At 29.5% G+C, this 27,291-nt stretch overlaps 2 protein-coding genes across 2 annotated transcripts; both read right to left on the bottom strand.

Moving 5' to 3' along the window:
- Positions 1 to 11,741: 11,741 nt before the first annotated feature.
- Positions 11,742 to 12,499, bottom strand: LOC113858171 (protein FAR1-RELATED SEQUENCE 5-like). The gene is made up of 2 exons (XM_027490679.1): positions 12,143 to 12,499; positions 11,742 to 11,963 (listed from the first exon to the last, which is right to left on the bottom strand). The coding sequence occupies exons 1-2, from the start codon at positions 12,497 to 12,499 to the stop codon at positions 11,742 to 11,744; spliced, it is 579 nt and encodes a 192-aa protein (XP_027346480.1).
- A 7,442-nt stretch (positions 12,500 to 19,941) lies between these two features.
- LOC113858687 (SUMO-conjugating enzyme SCE1-like) lies at positions 19,942 to 23,604 on the bottom strand. The gene is made up of 6 exons (XM_027491416.1): positions 23,508 to 23,604; positions 23,388 to 23,475; positions 23,208 to 23,291; positions 20,727 to 20,879; positions 20,534 to 20,647; positions 19,942 to 20,175 (listed from the first exon to the last, which is right to left on the bottom strand). The coding sequence occupies exons 2-6, from the start codon at positions 23,451 to 23,453 to the stop codon at positions 20,113 to 20,115; spliced, it is 480 nt and encodes a 159-aa protein (XP_027347217.1). The 5' UTR covers positions 23,454 to 23,475; positions 23,508 to 23,604; the 3' UTR covers positions 19,942 to 20,112.
- Between the last annotated feature and the right edge of the window lie 3,687 nt (positions 23,605 to 27,291).

Raw genomic sequence — 27,291 nt, 5'->3', positions numbered from 1 at the left:
TTATAAGAATGAAATAACGTCAATTGGATAAAATTCATGATTTTTTATTAAAAGCTTATTATTTTGTTCAAGTACAAGGAGACAAAAAATTAACTCAATATATTTTTTAAACCTTTTTTACAGTATTATTGTTGTAAGAATATATTAGATGCGTAAAAAGTAAAAAATATTTTTTTTAACATATCCTCGTCCAAGACCTTTTCCCCACAAGTTTTTGTAACATACAACCACAATTTTTTAAAATGAATTTTAGCATCTAATATTTATAATAAGTAATTTTTTTCAACCATGTAAGATTTGACATATTTACTACTAATATAAAAATAGTTAAATATTAATTAAATATTGTAATGATCAAAACAAAAAAATTATATGTAAAAAAAAAAATTAAACATTCAATTGATAAATACAATAACAAGGTAAAATATCATATATTTATAAGGATAATAATTAAGTGTTGCAAATTTTAAATTACTAATAAATTCTCTCATGAACACAAGTTTATAAGTACAATATTTTAAATTAAAATAAATAAGTAGTAATATCTTTCCAAAAGAAAAATAAAAATAAAAGAATATTGTACCTTTTTTTTTAGAACATAGGATTTCTTGCAAAAATACATATTAAATCATCATGCTAATATCATTTTTTAAAATTAATATAAAATTATAATAAGCAAATTTAAAAAATAAAGATAATAAAGTTAGAGAAAAAAGAAGAATTTTAATTTTATTTTACATATTTTTAATATAAATAAAATTTATAGATCTAAATTATAACTCAAGAGTCTTGTCTTTTTAAGATTTAATAAAACAAAAGGTTATAATATTTTAAGTTTCAAGAAATATAAGTAGATAGGAAGATAGAAGTTTGCTCGTAATAATTATAAAATTATTGTATTCAATTTTTTGAAATAAAAAATTTTCATTAGCATTGTTTTTTTTTTCTTGCTTTTTAATATTTCTACATTCTATTTGTATTTTTTTATTTTTGTTCATAGCTTTCAATTAAGCAGTGTCTTACAAAAAAGTTTTTAGTCAGTTTACCATTCTTCACTGTTGATATTGTTCAATGAAGATCTCAAATTATCATCTTCCAAGCATTAAATATTTTTACTTATATTTTTTCATTTTGAATGTTTAGTTAATTGTATTTGGAGTGTTGAGAACTAAAAAAATACATCATCGTGGACACCTATAGCTTGTTTGGAGGCAAGATAAAGGAAATATGATATAATAGATTATCCTCTCTTGTTCTAATTTATAATTTAGTGAGCCATTAAGATGTGATAGACTTATCCTATCACACTCTCTTATAAAAATTAATCCTATTGAAAAGGCTAACTTACACAATAAAAAAAAAATTCATTTCTCATCTAAATCCTTGAGTATGATCATAAAGCACTCATAAGTTGGCTGTGAAGCAAGGTTGTGATTCCTATTGAGTGTAACCATGCATTCATTAATAAATTTCATTCAATCACAACAAAAAAACATCAATAATGCTCTAATAACCTCATATGCTAAACTGTAACAAATAATAAATAAATTATGATAAAATTCTTATCAAATATTGGTCAAACATATAAAAGTAAGATGTAAAAACACTCCAAACTATGAATTTATCAACTGTGCATTATTTATCATCTTTTTTTTTAAAGCTTTAGTTTCAAATTTTTCCTCCATATCTTTCTCCCCTTGAACTTTCTCTTCAATCTTTCTTCTTCCTTCTCTTTTTTTTTTATTCCTCTTGAAAATCCTACTGTATCACCACTTTGTCACTATGATTTGTAACAACCAAGTGCATCTTCCATGTTTCCTATCCTAAATCATTTTAAAGCAATCCTCCTTACTTAGCATCTTAATGTAACATACTTTAGGTTTATATTTATAACTTTAATTTTTTATAAGCATTTTTAATATGCTTTGGTTTTAGAGATTTTACCATTTTTACTTATTTGAATAAATTAGATTTGTTACAAATAAATGCTTTAACTTCATATTCTCAGTTATTTTGACCTTTGACTACTCATTCGGTCATAATTTTTTCTACATATATTATTTTTGTCTGATTTTAGTTGCATTGGATTCTATACATCTAGGGCTTCAAATGCATAAATTGATCACTAGATTTGCAGCTGTTTTTTATTTTTTTATGATTTTTTGAAGTTGAGGTAAATTTGTTGAATATTGTTGCGAGATTGCATTTGGACCCTTATTATTAAATAATTGTATTTAGGCTTATAGTTATAATTGAGGCCTATATTTTAACCAATTAGTTTACACCATAATCAGAACTTATAAATAGACTAATAAAGTTTTGAACTAGGCTACATGCGCGTGCACGTTCGATTAGACATTTTGAGTTTTTAAGATTTGGCCGTAATAAGAATTCTTATTTTTACATTCTCTTAAATTCTCTCGTTCTTCTTTCATTCTTGCCTCGGTTAAATGCTTTAATGAAAGTCTAAACCTCCTATTTAATCCGCAAAATCTAGATGTTGTAAATCCGATTTGAGTTTTGAGCTAAATTGCTTCGAGTTTATTCTTCTTTTTTTTAATCTCAAATTTGTGTATTGTAATTGTGATTAAATTTTATGTGGTTAGAATTCAAATTAGGACATCAATTTATGCTCTTATTTGATAATTAATGCGGATTAAGTTAAATGATAATTTGATTTAATTCATAACTCTGTTCAATTAGGTTATTTGATTGAATTAATAATTGAATTGGGTGATTGTTCAAAGGCAGATTAAAATATTTAGATACAGTGATAATCAAAGTTACACACATTTGATATTATATGGGTTAATATTTCTTAATTTTTATTTATTTATTATTTCATTCGTAATTTAATTTAATTAATTTGCAGTTTTCAAACTCTCAAAATTTACTCGTATTATTTTTAAAGGACCTAAAAATGAATTTAATTGAAGATGCGTCTCTATGAATTGATTTAGGTTGAGCACTATACCACAAAATTTTTAGAGAAACTTAATTAGCAACTCGGCATCGTCTATCACATCTTCACTCACTGCATTAAGTGAGTTTGTGAGTTTTTAAAGTACTTTTGTGCCAAAGTCGATTCTTTTCTTGTTGAAAAGTGGAACATTCTTTCTCTTTCTCTTAGCTTGAGTGCTTCAAATATTCTAATAAACTTATCAAGATATTTAAAGGGAAGACTAATTAATAGATTGCAATTGTCTAAATACCGACGTAGGATGGATTAGTGTGAAATTGGAACTTCAAGTCCATGCTCTTTAGCCTAGGCATAAAGATCTCATACTATGTTAAGGGTTAAATGAAAAAAATATATTATAAAGTGGCATGGCATTCAATGAAAAGGAAGAGGTAGAGAGAAAGCTGAAACTAAAGCTCCAAAGAAGAAGACAATGAATAGTGTATACAATGAGCAATAAAGAGATAATACAATGATGAAAAAAGATAAAATATGTTAACAAAATTAATATTTTTAACAAAAAAAAATTATTTGAAACATTTTTTAAATTAGAGGAGCAAAATAAATCAAAATAAAGTTAGAGAACGAAATTAAATTTAATCATTAAGTGGAAAAATAAAAAAATAATTTTTCCAAGAAAAATACCTTTTACCTCTTATATAAAAAAATTATTATGTTTTATCCTTATAAATATTTTTAAGAACTAATTTGGTTGCCTAAATAATTTTTTAAGACTTTTTTTGTAAAATATTCATCTTTAAATGATCTATTTTACGTTTTCCTCACTTAAAGTTCATCTTTAAATATTCATCTTTAAAGGAACGATTCACAAAAGAAAAAGTTTTGCTTTAGAAGTTTGCGCTACTAGGGTTTTTTCCAAGATCCATTCTTTTCGCGAGGAGTAAGAAAGTCTTTAGGGGTTCCCTCAAACCCTTGCTTCATCTTGTTTCATTTGCGTCGTCACGTCACTGGTGGCCTTCCAAGGACCCGACAGGGGTTCTCCATCAAAGCTGCGTAATCTTGTAGTGGGTACCAGAATGGATCGGGTAGCAGTGGAGAAGCGATCAACTGAGGAGATAGATTTGCTCAGTAGAAGCACGAAGAAGGTAAAAGTGGAAACAGACTCTGCAATAAAGTTTATTCAGTCGCACATGCAGGAAGATCTTCCCATAGTTGACCACGCCATCCAGGTGCCTTCTAACCTAGATCCATCTATCTCCTTATCTTATAAAGACACAGTTTTAGGAATTAAAGATCTTGATCTTGTTTTGCGGGATGATGAAATTGTGAAATCAATATTGGAGGATTTAAATCTAGTTTTTGAATCTGAGGAGAATGAAATAATAAATGATGAAAATGTAACTTTGTGCCCAGAGTTAAAGATTGCTTTAGAAGATTATGAATTGTGGTGCTCTCCATGGTCTTCAACCCTGATTGTTAAACTTTTAGGTAAAGTTGTTAGCTTTAATTACCTTACTCAAAAATTAGGGAATATTTGGGGTAAAAATGGTGCTATGAAAATATTAGATCTTAATAATGATTATTTTATGGTGAAATTTGATAGCGTAGAGGATTATAAGCATGCCTTGTTTGAGGGTCTGTGGTTGATTCTTGATCATTATCTGCTAGTTCAACGTTGAAGACCCTTATTTAGACCTAAGGACCATAATCTGAGAAAAATTGTTGTTTGGGTTAGAATTCCTGATCTTCCCTTAGAACTCTATAATGATAAATTTTTATGGCAAGTAGGGACTTGTTTGGGAATCATGTTGAAGGTTGATCCTCACACTTCTTTGGTTTCTCGGGGTATGTTTGCTAGAATTTGTGTTGAGCTTGATTTGAGAAAGAAATTAATACCTTCTTTTAAGGTCTTGGGGCAAGAATTCAGAGTTAAGTATGAGGGCTTACATCTCATTTGTTTTAATTGTAGGAGATATGGGCATCGATAGGAATCCTGTCTTATAAACTTAAATCCAACTACTGAGAATAGTGATTCTGATCCTAAACCTATAGATCCCTTAACTAATCAGAGTAATGAATCTACCCCTCATCAATCCCCATTTGGAGAGAAGGGTAAAGGGACCCCTGCAGGTAATTTAGCCAATGAGCAGGAGAAATATGGACCTTGGATGCTTGTTAAAAGACCTATGAGAGAAAGAGTGAGCCAACCTAGGAATTTGGGAAGTACTAATTCTAATGCTCGAGGGAAAGGTAATTCTTTAGGATCTAGATTTAACATCTTGGATACTACGTATTCAAACCAGGATCAGGAACCAATTTCTGGCCTTACAAATTCTGTTGACACATCTAGGAAATCTGATTATCAGAATCTCAGTCAACTAGTTATAGTTGATCCTAAAAGTTCAAAAAAAACCTTTTATGAGAATAATTTGAATAACCAGGTTAGAAAACTTTCAAAGGATATAGCTAAATCTAAACAAGACATAGGAGATAATGGGACTGGGGTTAATGTTCCCTATGATATTGTTAATCCCCCCTTTTCTGAAATGAAAGTCTTAGATAAAGTTGATCAAGATAGCAAGGAAATCCTTTGGCTGATGAATAGGTTTCAAAAGGATATTAGTAATTCTTGCAAGGGTGGGTCTATTCAAGACTTGCTGGGTATGAGTCTTGGCCATTTTAGACAAATTTCAGAGTAGGAAATAAAGGAACCTCCTGATAAACCTTCCACTTGTGCTCCCTCTATGGATATTGATATCCTTAATGATAATGCTGAAGTGCAGCAAGATAAACTCGATTCTCAGCATCATACAGATGCAATCTAATTTTTTCTTGGTTTTCTATGAATTGTCTATTTTGGAACTGTAGGGGTGCTGGAAGTAGGACTTCTCTAGGCTAATTAATGACCTAATAATCATTTATAAATTGGATTTTGTAGCTTTGTTTGAACCTAGGGTCAGCATGGCTAGAGCTGATCATATTATTAAGAGAATTAATTTGGATGGTCATGTCAAAGTAGAAGCCGTTGGATTTTCAGGGGGCATTTGGTGCCTTTGGAATACTAATAAGATCAAAGTTTCAGTTTTAGCTAAATCAAATTTTTTTGTTTACCTGAAAATTAGCAATCTTGGTCAATTTGATTGGGTTCTTTCTTCTGTTTATAAACTGGATATATAATACTTGGAAAAAGCCTATGATAACATTAGATGGACCTTTATAATTGATACTCTTAATCTTGCTGGTATAAGCTCTGATATTGTGCAGTTGATCTATCATAGTATTTCTTCGCCCTCTTTATGCTTAAATATAAATAATATTTTATCTCAACCTTTCTATCCCTCTAGAGGTATTCGTCAAGGGGAACCTTTATCTCCTTATCTATTTGTTTTGTGTATTGAGAGATTAGCCCACTTAAATAGGGATAAAACATCTGCTGAAGAGTGGACCCCTTTTCCTTTTAGTCGTAATGGTCCTTATATTTCTCGTTTATTTTTTGCAGATGACATTGTTTTAGTTGCAAAAGCTAATATTCAGCAAGCTTCTCTTATCAATTCTGTCTTAGATAATTTTTGCTCTGCCTCAGGTTTAAAAGTTAATGTTAACAAATCATCCCTATTTTTCTCAAAGAATACAAATCATGTTTTAATTCAATCTATTAGTGAGAATTTGGGTATCCATCCTTCTATCCAATTTGGTAAATACCTAGGCATTCCTATTAGTCATTGTAAACCTTCTAGGCAACAATTTTCTTTTCTTATAGATAAAATTCAGAAAAAATTGTCTCTCTGGAAAATAAACTCTCTTTCTCTAGTTGGTCGAGTGACTTTAGCTCAATCTTGCTTAAGGAGTATTCCCTCATACGTAATGTAATCTGTTTTGATTCCTATTTTAGTCTGTAAAGAAATTGATAAACTATGTAGGCAATTTATTTGGGGTTCTCTAGGAGGGAGGAAATGTCATCTTATTGCTTGGAAGGAAATTTGTAAGCCTAAACTTGAAGGAGGCCTTAGCTTTAAGAATCTTCATACTTTAAATATCTCTTATATTATGAAGTTGTGTTGGAGGTTGATTTCTTCACCTACTAATTTGTGGGCTCAAGTGATGAGTCAAAAAGTTCTCATGTTTGGAATAGCATTGTCTCTGTTTGGCCTAACTTTTCTCTTGGCATAGGTTGGATAATTGGGGATGATATGGCTGTTAAGTTTTGGAAATATGATTGGTGTCCCCAGGTTTCTAATTTATCTGCTGCTGCCTTATTCCATGTTTCTAACTTTGATCTTGATTTTCCAGTTGTTATTTTTTCTAATAACAAGGGTTGGGACTGGGACAAATTAAATCTTGTTCTTCCCCCCCCCCCCCAGATTTGTAATTATATATCTCAGATTATTCCCTCTGCTCAGTCTAGGGGTCCTGACTCTGTGTTCTGGAAATTAACAGCTAATGGAGTTTTTTCAATAAAATATGCTTTCCATCTGTGTGTTAAGGCTGATCAAAGTCCTAGGCATAACCATGATATTTTTAAATCTGTTTGGAAATGGCAAGGGCCCCCAAAATTATGTTCTTCCTTTGGAAATTGGCCCATGGTAAATTGCTTACTAACGAGGAAAGGTATTATAGGCATACGACTGGTTCTCTCATATGTTCTAGGTGTAAAGAAGCTCCTAAATCAATTATGCATGTACTTAGAGACTGTTTTTTTGCTAAGCAAGTTTGGGAGCATTTTATTTTTCCTCACCATTGGGTTCAATTTCATAGCTTAGGGATTACAAACTGGTTGCTTCTGAATTTGACTAATTTTAGGATTAGTAAATTTTTTGACTGGGCTACTCTATTTGGTGCAGTTATTTGGCATTTATGGAAAGATAGAAATTCGTTTATTTTTCAATCACTTTCTTCTTCTCCTAATCAGATCATTTATAGAATTTTGTGTGATTTTGATTTTTGGTTGAATTGTCACAGGGAGTGATCAAGCCTCTGGCCAGAGTTGCTAAGGATCATATGCATGTTAAATGGATTCCTCCCCCTTCTGGCCAGTTGAAGCTCAATGTGGATGGGGTTGTTTCTTTACATTCTGATGATGCGGCTTGTGGAGGGGTGATCCATGATAGTAGTGACAAATTCATATATGGTTTTTGCAGCAAATTAAATAGATGTACCCCTCTTGTTGCTGAGCTTTGGGGTCTATTTTTGGGTCTTCAATTAGCTTCTTTGAAAGATATTCACTCTATATGGGTGGAAAGTGATTCCAAAGAAGCCTTGTCTCTAATTTTGCATGTTCAACATCCTAATCATCCTCTTATTAGATTGATTAATAATATTAGGGATCTTATCAAACTAATTAGATTCATTAGATTTGTCCATATTTTTAGGGAAGCTAACTCGTGTGCCGATAGATTAGCCAAACTTGGCTTTGAAAATTTTTTACCTTTGTCTTATTTTGATGTTGCTCCTCCTGTATTGCTCCCTTTTCTTTGTTTAGATGCTTGTGGGAGCTAGTCTGGTAGGACTTTTCATTAGTCTGTTTTGTTTTTTGGGCTTTTAGCCCCGTTGTTTAACCCAAAAAAAAAGTTTATTTAAAAAATTTATACAAAATATTTATTTGTAAAAAATAAATTATTACATTTATCAATTATTGTTAAAAAAATACTAAATTTACTTCATTAAGGATTAAATTAATAACAAAATCCATGCCCTATTTTTTACTTATATTAAATTTGGCTGATTATAAGAATGCTATAGAGATGATAACGGGTAAAAATTTCACTATATAACATTACTATTAAATTTCTTTAATTTATCTTAAACTTCACACTGACATATAATTGCAAAAACATTATCATTTAATATCAAAATTCATGACATCTTATTTTAATTTGGCTTCCATCTTGTAAAGCCTTATATCTCATCTTAACGTGTTTTTCGGTAAAATAAAATTACAGTGTCCTATGGTATCATAAAATTATTAACCAACGAAGTTCCAATCAATTTTTTTTTTTTGCTATATATATATTTTTTAAGTTTTATTAAAAAAATAAAGTATAATCATGATCAAGTTTAAAAAAATTGTTTTTGTACTAATAATAAGTGGGCACAGTATTTATAAACTGCTGTTGAAAGAGTTGAAAATATCTTCACAATTTATGCTGGTTGAGAGAGCAATATGAAATTTTGTGATATAATTAAGCGTGCAAAGTTTTGATGAGAGAATCAAAAATATGAAATGCTGCTATTTTGACCAGGAATATTTAGCATGGTGCAACGTTACTTTTCAATTGCTTTATTTTGAACTAAATTTTTACTTTACTTATAGGCTACTATTCACGAATTTGGAAATGAATTGAGAAAAATTTTAGGTATTACTGAGGTTGAATTTCATATCCTTGGACTTCTGATGGATGATTCGACTGGTAATTGTTAAATACTATTTCAATTGTTAAATACTGTTTCAAATGATTGGAGTTTTCTTTTGGGCCCTGCATGATCATATGCAACGATAGATTTTTCCCAGCCTTGCCAAATGGAAGATCCCAACTAAACTTTTTTTTTTTCATTCTAGATATTATTCTTTTGTTAGTAATGATGGTTGGTTTCGACGTCTAATTAAATGTTTTTCTCGATAATTTCAAATGTTGATAAAAGTCACTTATGAGTATTTTGGAGTTATATTCTTTTGCTATGTATTTTATTTGTCTATATTTTTCTTTAAGTGAGTCTATTATCACTTTAAAATGTTTATTATTATAATTTTTAAAATAAACTTTATGTAAATAATTTTTTTAAGATTATTTAAATTAATAATAATAACATTTAAATAAAAATCTAAATGAAGCATAATAATAAACATTTCCAGGTAATAATAGACACTCTCTTTCTTTTTATTATAATTTTATGTTTGTAACTTTTCAAATTTGGATTAAGAATATGACTTTAACTTATTCTTTCTTCAATATTGTTTGAAGTTTGGCATCATATTATATTGATCTCAAGTTATTTTTCAATAATAATATAAATATTTCTTTCCTTTTTTATTTGCAGCGCATTGCTTTAGAGTTGTGAGTTTGTTAATGTAATATTACTTTTTATCAGTTTACTTCTCAAATAGTTATCCATACATTGTGATTTGTGAGAAGGTGATTCAATAGTAATTACACTTGAAAAAATGGTGATTTTACGGTCCTCCTTAAATTTTTATAAGTAAGAAGAACTTTACAGTAAATAAAGGATAAAAATGTAGAGTAACTCTTCAAATTTTCACTGTAGATCTTTAGCTGTTCTAAACTCCAACCAATATGTCTCTACCACTCCACCTCCAGAGTTGCAAAACTCACAGAAAAATCTCGGTGAACCTTCTACTATTTCACCCTACTTTGACTTCTCCAGTATCAAGGGCCATGTTCACCAACTAGAGGAACGCTACTCTCAAAAAAATTTCTCTTCATGTTCATAACTTCCTTCTAACAAAAACCAAAATACCCATAATCCAAAAATATAACTTTCTTCGAAACAGGATTCCAAAAACCCCCTCAAATTAAAGAAAAGCAAAAAATCTATGAAGTTGCAGGAGAAATTAAAGTGAAGATAAAAAAAAAAAAAGAGAGAACTTTTTTATATTTATAAAAATATACAAAAATTGATGGAGGCATCAGTGTTATCAGTGCATATATGAATCCAATCTTCCCTCATAGTAGGAAAAGATAAACGATGATTCCTCCTTGCAATGGTTATTTTGGATTCCATAACAGCGAGTTCTATGGTACAAAAAAGTTATGTAGATTGCATACTTTTCTTTACACCTTCAAGCTTGAAGGTTTGCGAAAGTAGTTCGATGATTACAAAGTTCTCAACTAGGCCCTATCTCCTACGCTACCATCTGTCTTCGATTATCAAATAGATAGTTAGATTTTCTTGATTCTTCAGAGAATGACGGTTAATAATTTAGACTTGCAGAATAGTGGGGAAATGAAAAGATTCATTTTGAATTGTCGTTAGTCTTTTGGTTACTTGAATTTACAGAATAATAGAGAAGATGACGATTAAATAGTAAATTATAAAATTATCCTTTTATATTTTATCCAAATTTTTTCAATCAAACAGTTCATAATGCATCTTAATATTATACAACTTTTTGAAAAGAAAATTTTTTCCTTATGAAAATTCTGGGAGGACCTTAGAATCACCCTTTTTTCAAGTGTAATTACTATTGAATCACTTTCTCACAAATCATAACATATGGATAACTATTTGATAAGTAAAATGATAAAAAATAATATTACATTAACAAACGCAAAACTCTAAAGCAATGCATTGCAAATACAAAAGGAAAGAAATATTTATATGATTAAAATTTAGATGAGTTCTAATATCCTCCCTTCTTTTGTAAAAAAATAAGGGAAAGAAAACTTTTGTAAAAGCTATAATGTATTATGGACCTTTGATTTTAATCGAATGGTTAAGAATGAATTATCGGATATCGATTATTCAAGTTAGATTTATGAAAGGATACATCGGTAACTACTATTAAAGATACTGACTTCAATAATATTTTTCAAAAAACTTTAAAAACATTCTTGGTATATACCATTGCTGCAAATTTCTCTAACTCAACTGCATGACTTACAGGCACTATATAACCATAACTTGACTTAAAATTCATTTCTTTTTCATTGTTACAAATGTTATCGAGACATTGCTTAAAATTCTCCATAAATTCTCTCAAGTTATTTCTTGACTTAACGTACTTACAAATTTGAGAATGTAAACCCTCACATCTTGAGGTTGTCCTTAACTCAGCAAAGAACTTACCCTTAATGTAAGTTGTACACTACATCTCTTTCTTATTATATAATTCCTCAACCCATACATTACCTCCCAAATGACACCCCTCAACGGCAGAAGCCCACTTCTGTTCAAACTGTTCAATGTCCAGGTCACCAAGCATGCATTCTTTAAACAATTTACTAAACCTTTCATTGCGAACATTGCATGTCACATTCCTTATAAATGCCACCCACATAATCGATGATGAGCAGTTGGGAAAACTTTCCTGATGGCATTCCTCATTGATATATCATCATCAGTAATCACATAATTATGACACTTACCCTTCATTGTTGTTATAAACTATTGAAGGACCTATACATAAGTATCCTCCTTTTCATCAAATACAACTGCACACCCAAATACACACGTCTGTTTATGATGATTGACACACATAAAAAATACAATAAGATATTTGTATTTATTCCTCCCATAAGTAGCATCAAAGGCAACATCTCCAAAGATGTCATAATCAATTTGACTCATACCATCACACCAAAATATATGCAACAATCTATCAACCTTGTGACCGCAATACAACTTGGGATCCTTAAAGCCCAAACTTATTAAGAATTTTTCTGCCTCTTTAACATCCCCATCTTGTCCTCTTCTATCTCTCTCAATCTTATTATACATATCTTTTTTGCAAAAGCCAACCATGTCATAACTTCCTCTTTGGCTAACAAATGAATCATATATTTTGCAGGTTGGAATACCACTTTTCCTCATTCGACGCATCTGTTTAACATCACCATCATTCATTTTATGATGTGACCTTAACATTCCAAAATAATTCACATCAACTAAATTATGATTATGATCATCAAAGAATCGACAAACTACCTAGCACCCTCTATCTACATCTAAACGTATCTTCATCTCTACCTGATGAATCTACATTTTATCAATTTTTACTTATCTTTTTAGTATTCTTTAATAGAAAAAATAGACTTAGGAAGTGTAAATAATATAGCAACACTATTTTGGTCAAATATCATAGGTTTTTTAATTTTTGGTTAATTTACATTGATTTACATAGATATAATTTACAATTTTGATCATTTGAATAATTGTGCAGAAATTTTTAGACTTATTCCATGGATTTTTAGCATTTGAGAAAGTTTGAGTTGAAAGTGACCACTTTGGATTCCATAGTGGACATTATAGAAAGCTAGATCTAGAAGGGCAGACCAAAGTGATCACTCTGATTCCATAGTAGACACTACAAAGACCTCAGTTTAAAGAGGTGATGTGTGTAGCTACTTTGGTCCCATAGAAGACACTTCAGAGCAAACCAAAGTGATCACTTTGATTCCATAGTAGACACTACATAGAAGGCCAAAGTCGCCCAGTTTTACGTGTGGCCTACTATGAATCCATAGTAGACACTCCGGAGAGGGTCAACAACATGGTGATATGTGCGTAACCACTATGAAACCATAATATCTACTATGGGCGAAAATCTATGCATTATAAATAGAACTTTAGAAATTAGGGTACGGAACTTTTTATACATTTTTATATTCTTTTGTCATTTTGGAAAATATTTGCAGAGCTTAAGTCATCCTTGGGTGACAGCCAAGGACCAATCCCAGGGTTTGATTCACATTTCTTCTTTACTTTCTTTTAATTTTTACATTGATGTCATTGATTTCTCTTTGTTTTCATCCTAAATTTGTAAAACACATCGTCATGGAGGGCTAAACTTTCTTATAATCCTTAGTGAGTTCATGGATTCTTGAATTCTTGGGTACGAATGTCAATATAATTCTCTTTCCTTCATGAATTTATATTTTCCAACTCTTTGAATTAAATTAATAGTTGAATGAGAGAGACATTGCTTAATTAACTCTAATTCGTTTTAATGAAATTTTTAACTTGGTTTCTTTAATCCTAAGTTAGTTTCTAAGGTTGCGTAATCTTGGGGAAAAGAGTTGAAGTCCATTAAATTTGCTTAAATTTATATTGGGTTTTAAGGTTAATTCTCGCTTGTTGAGTTAATCTAATTCAGAGAAAGAGGAAAAGTATTGGATCTTGAGAGGAATAAGGATATAATCAAATGAATGAACTAAGGATTGCTACATTTCATTGATTGAACTCATTAATTTCTTCACTTGCCTTTACATTAAAATTGGAATCACACAAAACTCCCTTTTTAATTGTTTTCATAGTAAATGTTTACAACATGTTCAATGTATGTTACCAACTAAAGTCATTAGAGACAACCTAGGCTTGCATCCTAGATTACATAAAAATTCTGCATATTTTGATGAGGATTGGCGATAAATTTTTATGCAAATCTTTCGTTCATCACTGCCTCACAGCCAAACCCAGTAATTGCTCTGTGCTCTCGAAGTCGATTGGGGTTACATCTGTACATTTCTCGTTGAAAATCTAGACTTGAAAAAACAAATTGCTGCCACACAACATCTTCATTCTTATTTTTACCTCGTTTATTTTTCCTCACACTAAACCCATTAATTTTTTCATATTTATTATAAAATTTATAACCTTCGTGAACACTCAAAAATTCCATTCTCTTAATCTCAGTGCTACATAAATCAATAAAATTGACGTATTCATCCTTGTGCATATCGACTTCATCTTAACTTGCTATTTCCTCATCCACATTGCATTCCTCAACAATAACCTGTAACATATATAAATAATACACATGTTATTTGGATTATAACAACTATGATTATTCACTGAAATACACATAGCCTACACAAACCTTGTTGTTTCCTTCATCATTTCGAGGGAAATCCATGTTAAATTGATTTATATAATGGTTATTTTTTGTCTTCCTCAATCCTTCCGTTGTCCTATTCTCCTTTATCTTTGCACTGCAAATTCGTTTTGCCCTTCTTTTCTAACTAAGTATTCCACCTCTTCATACCAAAAACCCTACCACTCTGTCACCCCTCTCACCAAGGCTTCGTTTTGGCTAATACAATTTCTTACTATTCTCACACATCTCATAACCTATAATTCAACATTCGAATTCATCATTATGCCCAATAGGTCTACGAACGCATCGGCTTTTGTTTTGGTCACTAACATAAAAGCAATGAAATATAGATAGTTACTACAACTGGCAAACATTTGCATCGGTTATGTGATAAAACCAATGTCATTAGGCGACCATCTATTACATTTGTGCATGGACTTAATTTGGATCGGTTGTGTGGCATAACTAATGTCATTAGGCAACCACCTTCTACATTTTCTGCATTTGCATCGATAGTGTAGTAAAATGATGTCATTATGTGACCACCTTTTACATATTGCGCATGCACTCTATTTGCATTGGTTGTGTGCTAAAACTGATATCATTTCACGACCACCTTTTTCATATTGCGTATAAATTGTATTTACATTGATTGGATTTTAAAATAATGTCTCCCCTTTACAATTGTCTCATTAGTGTCTCGTGTTAGTCATATCTACATCGAATGTATGGGGCGTATGATGATGTTAATGCAATTTCATGTACACAACTTGTCTGATTTACATTATTAACCCTCTTCATCCTACTCACTAATAACTCCTATCTGCATTTGTTTACCTTTTCAATATTTAATCTTAGCCATCCAATTTTAAATTGTCACGATCAACGGCTTAGTTTTAATTATTAATCACTTATGCAAAAACAATGCTTTCAGAAAAAAATACATTTTTTACAAAAGAAGGAAGGATATTAGAATCACCCTAAAATTTAAGTTTTAAATTGATGCTAAATGATTGGAGAATTCTGCGGTCCTCCCATCTTCATGTAAAATTTTTAAGTCATTTTTTAACCGTTGATATTATATTCTTTTGATTCAATGGCTAGGATTTAATGTTAAAAATTAGAATTTTTTTAAATATTTAAGTATTAACAAAGGACAAAAAAATAAATGCAAACATTCACTCCAATCTTTTGTTCATTATTCCTGCACCTCTCTCTCTCCTATCTTTTTGTTTACTCTCACTCCTCTTTTACTTCTTTTTCACTTTCTGCATAATCTGTCCTCTAAATGCTTTTTTTTTTACACTCAGTATCATGCTTTCTCCCTACAGCTTGCAGCTAATTTGTTCATTCTTTTCATCCAATCTACCAAGAGCCTCCTCTTTCTTATTAACAAAGAGGAAGTGTAACCTCTTATCACAAATCTTTATAACTTAGAGAGAAATTGTGTGTATGTCTCTTATAGCTTTGATGCATGTATCTCTTTCTTTTTCTCTATTCTATTCCAACTTGCGTGGGGTCTTTAAAGAGGAAGCAGTGTAACTTTGAGAACTTGGATCCATGCCTCTATTTCTTACCCTCCATTTCATTCCATTGCAAAGCAAACTATGGTGTTTTTCATGAAATGAGTATTACAAAAAAGTTTTTAGCTTCCCTGAGTGACTAAAAAGAGGGACGAACAAGAAAGCAGTGCTTGTATAAGTTTCACTATTTTAACTCTTTCATTTACTTTTGAGATGCTAAATCTGAAAAATCTACAAACTTTTCAAATTAAATGCAACATGTGTGACTTATATTTTCAGGGACTGTTTCCAATGCTAGACTTTGAGAATGTGTTCAATAACTCCTAAACCTTTTGTAGTATAAACTTCTTTGTTTTCATTTGTTTAGAATTACAGGTAAACGTAGCTACTTAATAAACATTTAATGTATAATAGTAAATGTTAAAGTTATTTAAGACTTTTTGTATGATTATTTAATAATTATTTTGTTTATTTCAAAATTTTAAAATATGAACAAACTATAAAATTCAAATATTGTAGAACAGGTTTTAAATCCAATGATTGTTAATATCTCTATACTTTCTATTAAAAAATAAATTATTGGAGTGTGCTAAGCTTCATATTTTCTTATGATGAAAAATTAAATCTTTCACATTATAGTCCCTTTTTTTTTTTCTCTTTTTAGGTGGTTAAATAAAAAATGTTTTAAACTTTTTTTTTGGATGATTTAAAATTTATTAATAAAGTAATTAATTAGTTGATTATTTAATTGCATGTTATATATAAATTTTGACTGTATAATTTAATGTGTACTAGATCAATTTCTATGTGCTTACTTTAAAAGAAAACATTGGCTCTTAACGTTAATTTTAAACATAAAAATTTAGTAAGATTTTATTTAAAAATAATAATTACAGGAAATATTTTTTTCTAATATAAATGTAATACTTTGTATGTTTAAAATTGAAGATAAGGACTGGTGATAAAAACAAATTTAAATAAATTAAAGTTAAATTATGAATAATAGATCAAAATGTTACAACAGTTTATAGCTATATTTATGTTAGATTCTCAAGTAATAAGTTTAAAAATATAATAAAAATTTATGAAAAGTAATTAAGTAAGCATAATATTAATTATATTATTTTAGTATAACTAATTTATATAATCACTAAGCCCCACGGGTACCTTTTCTCAGTTAAAAAATAAAATAATTAGTAATAACAATTTCAGGAAGAAAATTATTTTTCCAATCTATGTAAATGTACTGAATATAATCAACATTATGTGTCACATCTTCGTGTAGTCTCGACATTAATATTGGGCAATGCTCAAAGTCGCATATAAATATGAACAAGAACAAGGTTAGTGATTACGTCGGTGTGCAACAATAAAGGGGTTGTGGATATGCAGGGAAATAGGCGAGGATCTTTTCCCCCTTTTTTTGTTAAAATATCTTTACTCTTACAAATAAGTACCAAGTATTATTTTGTTACATTTTCTATTTTTAAAAATTCATATAAAGAGTATAAATAATAAATTAAATTTTATTATGTTTTATATAATTTTTTAAATAAAAAAAGATGATATTTTAATAATTATGTATAAAATTAAAAGTAAAATTAATAATATTTTATGAAGCTTTGTTTAAGAGTTTGAAAAGAAAGAAAAAAACATGATTTAAAAGACTTAAGAGAGAAGGAGAAGAAAGATTAAACTCTTACCATTGAGAGATAAGGGTAACAAAGAATTTAACACATAAATGACATTATTATTTTTTTTATAATTTTTATTTATATATTTTTTATTTTTCTAAATTTTTTTAAAAATTAAAAATTAAATATATTATTTTTGCTAAAAATTAATATTTTTATATTTTTACTATTCTAATTCTAGATTATACTACATATTTAATTTAATAAATAAAAATATAAATGATAAATCTCACTACATAAGTTACTAAAACAAAAAAAATAGAGAGAAATTCAAAAAAATAAAGTTAGGAGTTTTGAAGTTTTAGAAAAACTCTTTAATCTTTCCCGTCAATCCAAAAAATAAGGTTAAGAGAATTTTAAAATTTTAGAAAAACTTTTTAGCCCTTTCCCTCAATTTAAAAGAATAAAATTAAGAAGTTTTAAAGGTTTATAAAAACTATTTAACCTTTCTCATTATGTTCAATTAACTTTTAAATAATGGTTAATGATTACTAACTCCTCTCTTTCCTTTCGTCCTTCTAAATATAAAATTCAAATAAAGTCTAAAATTACAGATCTAAGGAAAAAGGCCTATCAACACTACAGAGAGGTGTTAAACTTCTTTCGTCATATCACTTTGTTTGGTAAATGTTTCTTTAATCTTGTAACATTTTTTTTACAAAAATATAAATAAATTGAATCATTCATGAAATATTTAAATTTATCTTATTAAATACTTAATTCAATTTAATTTTTAAAAACAAATAACTTTTTATGTTAATTTAGGTTTAATTACATGAAGGAGTTAAGCCTTAATTTATAAGTTAAATATTAGAAACTACAAATATATATATATATATACACACACACAGAGAGAGAGAGAGAGATTAAAAACAAACATAATTTATATGATTGAGTAAATATGCTTAGTATTTTTAGTTTACAAATTTTTAATTGATGTATTCTTTATTATTTTTTCTTACTTTTATCATATTTATAAATAATGAATTAAAATAGTATAATATTATAATTTAAATAAAAAATTATTTTCTTAACTAATACTATAATGTTAATGGTTGAATTTGAGAAATAAATTTTTCAATATAACTCTTTTTTTGTTAACATGACTCAAAGTGATACGTTTTAAAATTACAAAATCATGTTTTCTAGTTTTCAATGAAATTAATATATTTTAATTACGTTTAATGGTTTAAAATAAATTTCAATCAAATCAATTCTACCTAAATTTAAACTATAATGTCAATAAAGGTTGTTTAATGAATCGTTTTGCTCCCGTTATCTTAACCCTGAGAAATCGTTAGTTCATAAAAGTTACATTGCTTTATATTAAATTATTACTTAATTACATTTTTTTATTATATAAGTACAAAATGATAGAGTCAACTACTCAACTTTCAATTTATTATTAGCTTAATTTAGATTGAGTGTCTAAAGAAGAATATGTTCGAGGGGAAAAATTCTTAGGTTTTGAAATTGATGTTCGTCTAATCGAGGGCAAGAGTCAATTTCCGGTCCCATATCCCAAACAAATAAAAAAATATATAAATATTTCATTTAGTCTCTAAACTTATAAACATCAATCACTTTAATTCTGAACTTTACATAAATTTTTATTTTTATTTTAAATTTTTTTATATCATTATTTTATTTACTTTCTACTTCATTTTTCCAAGTCGTGGTATCAAAAAGCACTCACCGAATATTATTTATTAAGTCAAAAATAAAAATAAAAATTTTTTTTTGTAAAGTCAATAATAAAGTTATCAATTAATTAAAAAGGATATTTCCTCAATACAAAATGGTTAGGCTGCGACGGCCATACATCTCAAGATTCATAACCTGAATCGAATCCCTCCAAGGTACCAGTAAGGGACAACTACTACCGTATGAATACATGCAACGAAGGGCATTTCCCTGCTCTTGACATGTCAATGATGCAAAAATCAGCGTATGCCACTGAAGCATATTAGAAGTGCAAGAAGCATGCGTTTCAGTAATCATTTATGCAGCCATGGCACGTGTAAAGGTGTCAAGTAAAACAACGATTGCTTAATAGACGTCTATGTATAATCTCCAGAAAGGAAACTACAATTCCAGAAAGAAGAAAGTTCAAGAGTATGCAGTCATATAATTCATTATAGTAATAATCCATTCATTTAAAAATGTAGTAGCAAATGTCAGGCACGTGTCACCACCAAGTATTCATTGGTTGCCTTTCACTTTTTGTATGCATATATATATATATATATATATATATATATATTAACACTTCATCCAGATCCGAAAGTTAACATAAATAGTTTAAAGTTTGATGTCTGCATATTATGGCAGCCAACAATCACATGATAAAACAGTTTTAACACGGAACAAGAGAGAAAACAACATCTATCGTGCTAAAAATAGTTTCTAAAGCGAGCTGATATAGCACTAGAGAATAGGTGGGTATTGCTTTGCCTGCTGCCGGACCCTTCTCTTGTACTCTGCCGCATCCTGCAAAAAAGTATCAGAGTGTAAAAAGCACACTTTCGATGGTAAGAAATTAAAATCAAAGTTTCAGCAATATAAAAAAAATGGAGGCAAACACAACATGTTATTGCATATTAGATAACAATTTTTCAGCACCTTTTCATAATATACTATGACCAAAGACCCAACATTCAAGAATGGGACCAGTCATATTAACAATCCACAGGAAAGAGGACTGATGTGGAGTATGGGCACTTTGAAAAGTATATTACCACTTCACCTTACTTTGCCTTGGTTAGTTAGTTCTATTAAATCAGACATTCTTTACACTTCAAGGGTGTATAATAAATAACACAAGTGAAAAAAATGTAGAGTTAAGTGCCTGGATGAATAGATGATAGCCTTCTGTCTGAGCAGGATCAGCAGGATTGGGCTGGTCAAGCAAGTCTTGGATGCCCACAAGAATTTGCTTCACTGTTATGGCTGGTCTCCAACCCTACACATAAAAATGAACCTATAAATATGTTTGTTTCGCATGTCTTTTCGTTGTGAATTATCCAGAGAGATGTACTTACACTATCTTCGTTAAGTATAGACAAACAAACAGTCCCGGAAGGATAGACATTAGGGTGGAAGAAACCTTGTGGGAATTTACACTTTGGAGGCTTGCTAGGGTAATCTTCACTAAAGTGCAGTGTAAGTGGGAAGTAGCCACCCTCCCAATCAGTCTGCAGTAAATGACATGTAAAATTAAATGAAGTAAATAATAGGCACATTATTCAACAAGCTGCTTAATTCATTTGCAAATTCAATCCAAGGCATGAAGACAGAACAAGATAAGATTCATTTCCAAAAAGCTTTCAAGCATAAAATATTTGAGTAACTTCTACAATCATACATATGTCAAATGGAAATGAACAGAACACAGTCAGTATGAAGCACTTCAATGAATTTTTCTCACTTACAAACCAATTATCTGGGTGTACATATCTCGCTCATTTGAAAAAGCTGTTGATTATGTGAATCCACTGCTTAAATACACAATATATATAATTTCATTGAAGTTTCTATATAGTCAATTAGTCACCACTCTACTGTTTGAGTTCCACAAAAACTAGTATGAAAATTTAAGAAAAGTGCATTTGACACAGGATGCACTAGCATGTGTTTGCATTGTGCATTAGTAAATTCATAGTTAGTGCACCATGGTGCCATTGCGACACACAGTGGCAGCTGACTGCTACAGGCACATGTTGAGGGGCATTTTTTGGTGGAGCTGGCATTGTAACCCAAACCACACCTCTGGACCACACGATAGCTGCATCATGTGGATGGGTTACAGAAACTCAATTTTGCCCCTGCTCCAGTTTTGGGCTTGTTTTAGGGGGAAAAGTACATTTCGTTGTTAGTCATACCTTAAAAGCAAAATGCCCTGCCCAACAGAGACAGCATCATCTCCAGCCATTTTTTGGCAACTGTGGGAGCAGTGAAGCTCTGCAGCCTTCTCATCTCAACAGACCAGACCAGTAAAGACCACATTTTAGTATTTTTTAAGCATTACATATGTAATGATGTAGATAGTATAGATTATATATATGTATGGCAAAATTTTAAAGTACCAGTCATCCTGCTATTTGCTATCCCATAACAAGCTAAGATGCTATTTCCAATCCTTGTAGGTTAAGTAGTTAATTAAGGGAGATGATCAAGTTTATGAATTATAGAAGCATATTGTTCTCCTCTTGATTGTTTGATGCAAGTAAACACTAAGTGTGATGCCTAGGTAAACTTCTGAAATCTTTTTATTTAAGTTTCCTATCCTACCAGACCTGATTTTGCTGCTATTGTTAGGCTAAGGCACCATCAATTATTTTACCCACCAAATCCCCAGTTGATTTTTTTGTCCACCTTGTCCTAACACCCTGCCATTAAACCCATAATCTCTAAAACTTAATGAGGATCAATTAATTTTAATTCCAATTAACCCATTTTAGTCAAAGGCACCAGAAGGGGCCAGCATATTTTGATGATATGGGCACACTGCTCCTTAAGCAAGACATGACACAAGTGTCCGTGCCTAATGTGCTCAAATGTAAAAGATTCAAGAGAAAAAAATCCAAGCCCCCTAACTTAGTAACCATAATGCTAAAGTAGTAGGAATGTCGGAAAATAGCTGGTCTCTATGCAGCAAGCAATCATTTACATTTACCACCATGTTTGTGATGCTGGATTAGTCAATTAATAAGCCAAACTAGTGAAAAATGGCTAAATATTCTATTTCTTCTTTCTAAAGAGGCGCACACTTCTTGGTGGCTTTCTACTCAAGATATTAAAACCAACAGTACAATCATGAGAATATGAAAACTGTTTCTACCACAATGAGAGTCAATACACAATAACACTCAGGTTTAGCCCAAATTCCAAATTTGAATATTGTTATAGACAGTTTAATATTTTAATAGTAAATTTATACCTCGTAACTATTATCAAGACATGACAATTTGAGATAAGAATGAAAGATGAGTGAGATATATGCAATATATGAGAAAGAATGAGAAATTTGTTTTTAATAAGAAACTAAGAACTAGTTAATTGATTGTCAAGCAAGTTCTTTTAGATTATAAGTATTTGCATTGGAGAATCTTTTGAAGCATGACAAGGGGTAGATTGCAATTTAAAGATGTAAGAATAATGACAGGGACTGCGGCGTTGTGGGGTAGAGGATGATTCACTGATTCAGAGTTTCTATAGACATAAACTCTATAATCTCATTTGACAGTGTAATGATCGCATTCCATAATCATTAGTATTTGTGCAAGCTTGTGTGAAAGGTATTCCCCCCCCCCCCCAACAAAAGGCAAATCGATAACCAAAAAAAGAAATTCCCAATTTAAACACAACTTAGGCAATAATCTTTTCAAAAATAACAAAACTAAAATCACAATTCATAACCAAGCAAGCATAACGAAAAGCAAAGGATCCAATAAAAACACAAAATTCGGGGAATTTGATTCAGCAAACGCTAAACGGAATAAAACTAGAAAGAGAGAACTCACCCCAGCCTTTCCGGGAATAGTGCAATGCCACACCATCAAATTCACGGAACCATCGGGCAGCGTCTCCGGCTTAGCAACAAAACCCTAATCATAGACAAAAAAAAAAAAAAAAAAGATTCTGTGAAACGACGTCGTTGGGAAAGGAACGAGTCGAAAAGCAGGAAAGAGAAGAGTACGGACATGAGGGTGGTTCTTCCGCCACGACTTGCGCTCCTCCGTAAGACGTCCACGAGCAATACCAGACATCGTCTCTCTCTCTCTCTCTCTCTCTCTCTCGCTCTCTCTCTCTCTCTCTCTCTCCTGAATCACGTAATACTTTACTCGCTCCGAGTCAGCACAGTGCTTCCGAGTTCGACAAGCACCTTTTTTTTCTTTCTTGGCCTTTGGCTGTGGGTTGTGAGAGTGGGCGAAGGAAGCTTCTTCTACTACTTCTGCTTCCATCGAAACGTACGGTCCTGATTCCATCTTTGATTCTCGTGGCAGGCCAACGGCCCCAACGCGTTGTCGTTTTTATGTTTTGTTTTTTCTTTTTCTTAATCGTCGCTGCCAATGAAAAGTCAATGCATTTATTCCTTCTTTTTTTTTTTATAAATTTTAAACATCGCGTGAGAATCACGCCGTCGTACCACTCACGCCTTCACGTGCCCAAGTACGTACCTTGCTTTTTCCCGAAATTGACTAACCTAATTTGGTATCCCCTATCCTATTGTAGTTTTTTTTTTTTTTTTTAATCCAAGTAAGTAATATTTCACAAAATTATGTTAACACGTCCCCTCGTATTTGATTCTCGTCCTTAATATTTTAATTAACAAATTGTAAATGTCGATAGACTTAGGCATTAAAAAAATTAAATTAAATAATTATTATCTGAATGAGTTGAAATAAAAAATATAAAAATTTACACTGATTTAGATGAATAAAAAAAATGATAAAAATAATATTTTTTATTTATATACAATAGATAATTTCATTTGAAAATGAATACTCGTAGGCACGGGTATCTTATTGGGTAAACTTGTCCCGTTTAATTAACAGATACTAAAAATTTTATTTATTACACCCCCATGAGTGCTTGTTTAAAAATCTAAACTTTCATGATAAGTATTACTCTGTATGTGCGAATTTTTTCACCATCATATGTCTTCGTTTGATAATAATTACATATCCATCGCACTTTGCTTTACTCAATGTTTTAGGTTCAAATGTGAAATTGAAAGTGAAGAATAAAAAAAATAGAAAGATAAGAAATAAAGTGAAATATATTTAATATTTGGATGAGTTGAAATAAAAGAAAAGAAAATGATTAAAAAAATATTTATTTTCTTTATTTAAATAAGTAAAAAATATAAAATAATTAAATTGTATTGAAAATATTTAAAAAATATAAAATTAATCTAAAAATAATTTTTATTTTTTTATTTTTTTTGTTTTATTTTCCTTTTTTTAAAATTAAACAAACAAACAAACAAAAACCTTCCCTAGCATGTAACCCTTCCCCTTCCTCTTTTTCTCATCATTTATCCTTAAAATGAACCTTTTCTTTAGGGCTAAAAAAAAAAATTATTTCTCTCTTTTCTCCCCAATATCCAAAAAGGAATGTTTTATTTTTCCAACTAATCTAAATCTATTTTAAATTTAATTATATGGATTAGATTTTAAACTAATCTAATTTATTTTTTAAATATGATTTTGGTTAAAAACTAATTTTAAATTTAATATTTCATTTTAAATTAATTTTAAATATAAGTTCACGTTAAATTAATTTTAAATTGAAATTTAAATCTAATTTTTAAAATAAAATTAATTTTCAATATATTTGTAAATTTAGTTTTTAAGGTAAAACTAATTTGTTGTATTGCGCCATTATATTAAAACAGTGCATTTTAAAAAGATTTTAGTAATATTTATTAATTATATTATACTTTATCAAAAACCTTTATAAAATATTTATTCTTTTTTTAATAAACATAGTTGATGATAAAAGTTTAAATTAAAATCTATAAAAATAAATAATAATAATAATAATGTTATAATATTTAAAAAATAAATTTAAATATAATAATAATAATAAAGTTAAAAAAATTTAATATAATAATTATATTTTTTAAAATATTATTTTAAATTTTAATTTAATTATAAGAATTAAGGTTAATAAAAAATATTAATTATAAAACATTGTCATGAAAAAATATTTAATTGAATAAAAATATAAAGTAGTATTTCTATACAAAATATGAATTTGAATTGAAAAAAAATGATTTTGAAGAGTGAATCTAAAACACTAATCCAGATTAAAAAAGTATAATGAACCAAAAAACCAATTTAATATATTTTTAATTTTTTAAATCGGTTTAAAATTAATTATAGATTAAAATTGCATAACTGAATTTTTGTCAAGATCAATTTTCTTTTTCTTCTTTTTGTTCAGAAAGGTAGATTTTTTAGCTTTAAAAGTGGCTGTATATAGTATGGATCTGTAGTTATTACACTGGGCTTGCACCCTATGGCATGGTATAGGGGATGATCGACTACATTGTGCTTTCATTTTTCTTTCCCATCAGCATATCAGTTGGGCCATTGTAACTGGGTGGAACTTGAGTTTTCTCTTGGGTAAGCAGATCTTGAATCGCTTTTACCCATTTAGCTACTGTTGTAGCCGCTATTTTTATGTATAGGAAAATATTATCATTAATTTTCAGAGTTGATTTTAAATATTTAAAAGTAATAAAGTTTTACTAAAAAATATATTTGCTTTATTAAGAATATAAAGTGTAATAAATATTTATTTTTGATAAAAATGTATTATTTTGTAATATTACTTAAAATTAATCATTAAACCTGATATTGACAAAATTGTTGTACATACCCACATACACATATATATACTATGTTTGCTTCTTTTATTTTTAACCTTAAGTTTACGTTTGCATGATGGAAGATTCCCACCCCCCCCCCCCTTTGTCGGTTAGTGTGGGGAAAAATAAAACAAATATATATATCGATAATTGGTAAAAAGAAATGAAAGAAATAGAAACATAATATTGTTTGTCTTTTTTATTAATAAGACCACAACTACCTTCACGGTTGACCCATCTTTGTTAACTGAGTACTAATAATTTTTTAAAATGTTCTCTAAAAAATTATAAAAAAAATATTTTTTTGAATATATTAATCCAAACATGCTATATGACTATGCATAGACATTCTGTTTTAGCCACACGATGTCATATGTGGGTTTGAATCACTATTTTCCAAGCCCATCTGTATTCCCTGGAGCTTAATTCACTATGTCAAATCCAGCCATATCTCAACATAATAAAGGAGAAAAACTATAATATTATATAATTTTGATTTCAATATTTTGTTCCTATGTTAGTAAATGCTGATACTTACAATCTTAAGATAATTTAATTGACGAATCATAAATATTATTTTGATAATCTTGTATATGAAATTTCATAAAAGATTATTTATAGACATAATTTATAATTAATGTTTATTTATATTTTAAAAAATGAAATTAATCGCTAAAGTACGTATCAATTAATTTAAAATCATATAAAAATATTGAAGGAAAAGATGATGGAGAAAAGAGAGGAGCAAAGAGAAAATAAAAATAAGTTGGCATGTCATCTTTTCCTTCAAAAGCTTAAGTGAGTGCATGATTCTCTATTCATTCTTTTAAAGCCATGGCTTTGTAGTTAAACTTTTATTAGCAAAATCAAGAAGTTTGGGAGCGGGAACTCACATGGAATGTCGAATAAAAGGGGTCTATTAGTGGATATAGCCATCATAGGTGGGATCGGAGTATACTAATTAAGAAGCTGAATGTTATATAAATTGTTTTTGCTAACTCCCACTGTTTTATTTCCAATTAATTAAGTTGTTGGATTACAGCAACCTTACACATATAGAGAATATAAATTTCTTTTATCAATTTGATTGATAAACGAGTGTTTCTTTTTTATAAGCATTGATAAATGGGTGTTAACTTGGATTATCTCATTTAAAAAATAACAGAGCTTCACGAATCGACCAAGGATAGATGTTACCATTGTTTTCTTTGTTGTTAATTCATTGAAAG

Source organism: Abrus precatorius, unplaced genomic scaffold, assembly GCF_003935025.1.
Source record: "Abrus precatorius isolate BTA unplaced genomic scaffold, Abrus_2018 Scaffold2, whole genome shotgun sequence".
NCBI lineage: Eukaryota > Viridiplantae > Streptophyta > Magnoliopsida > Fabales > Fabaceae > Abrus > Abrus precatorius.
Note: the sequence above shows the minus strand (reverse complement) of the source record. Positions and strands in the feature narration are given on the sequence as shown.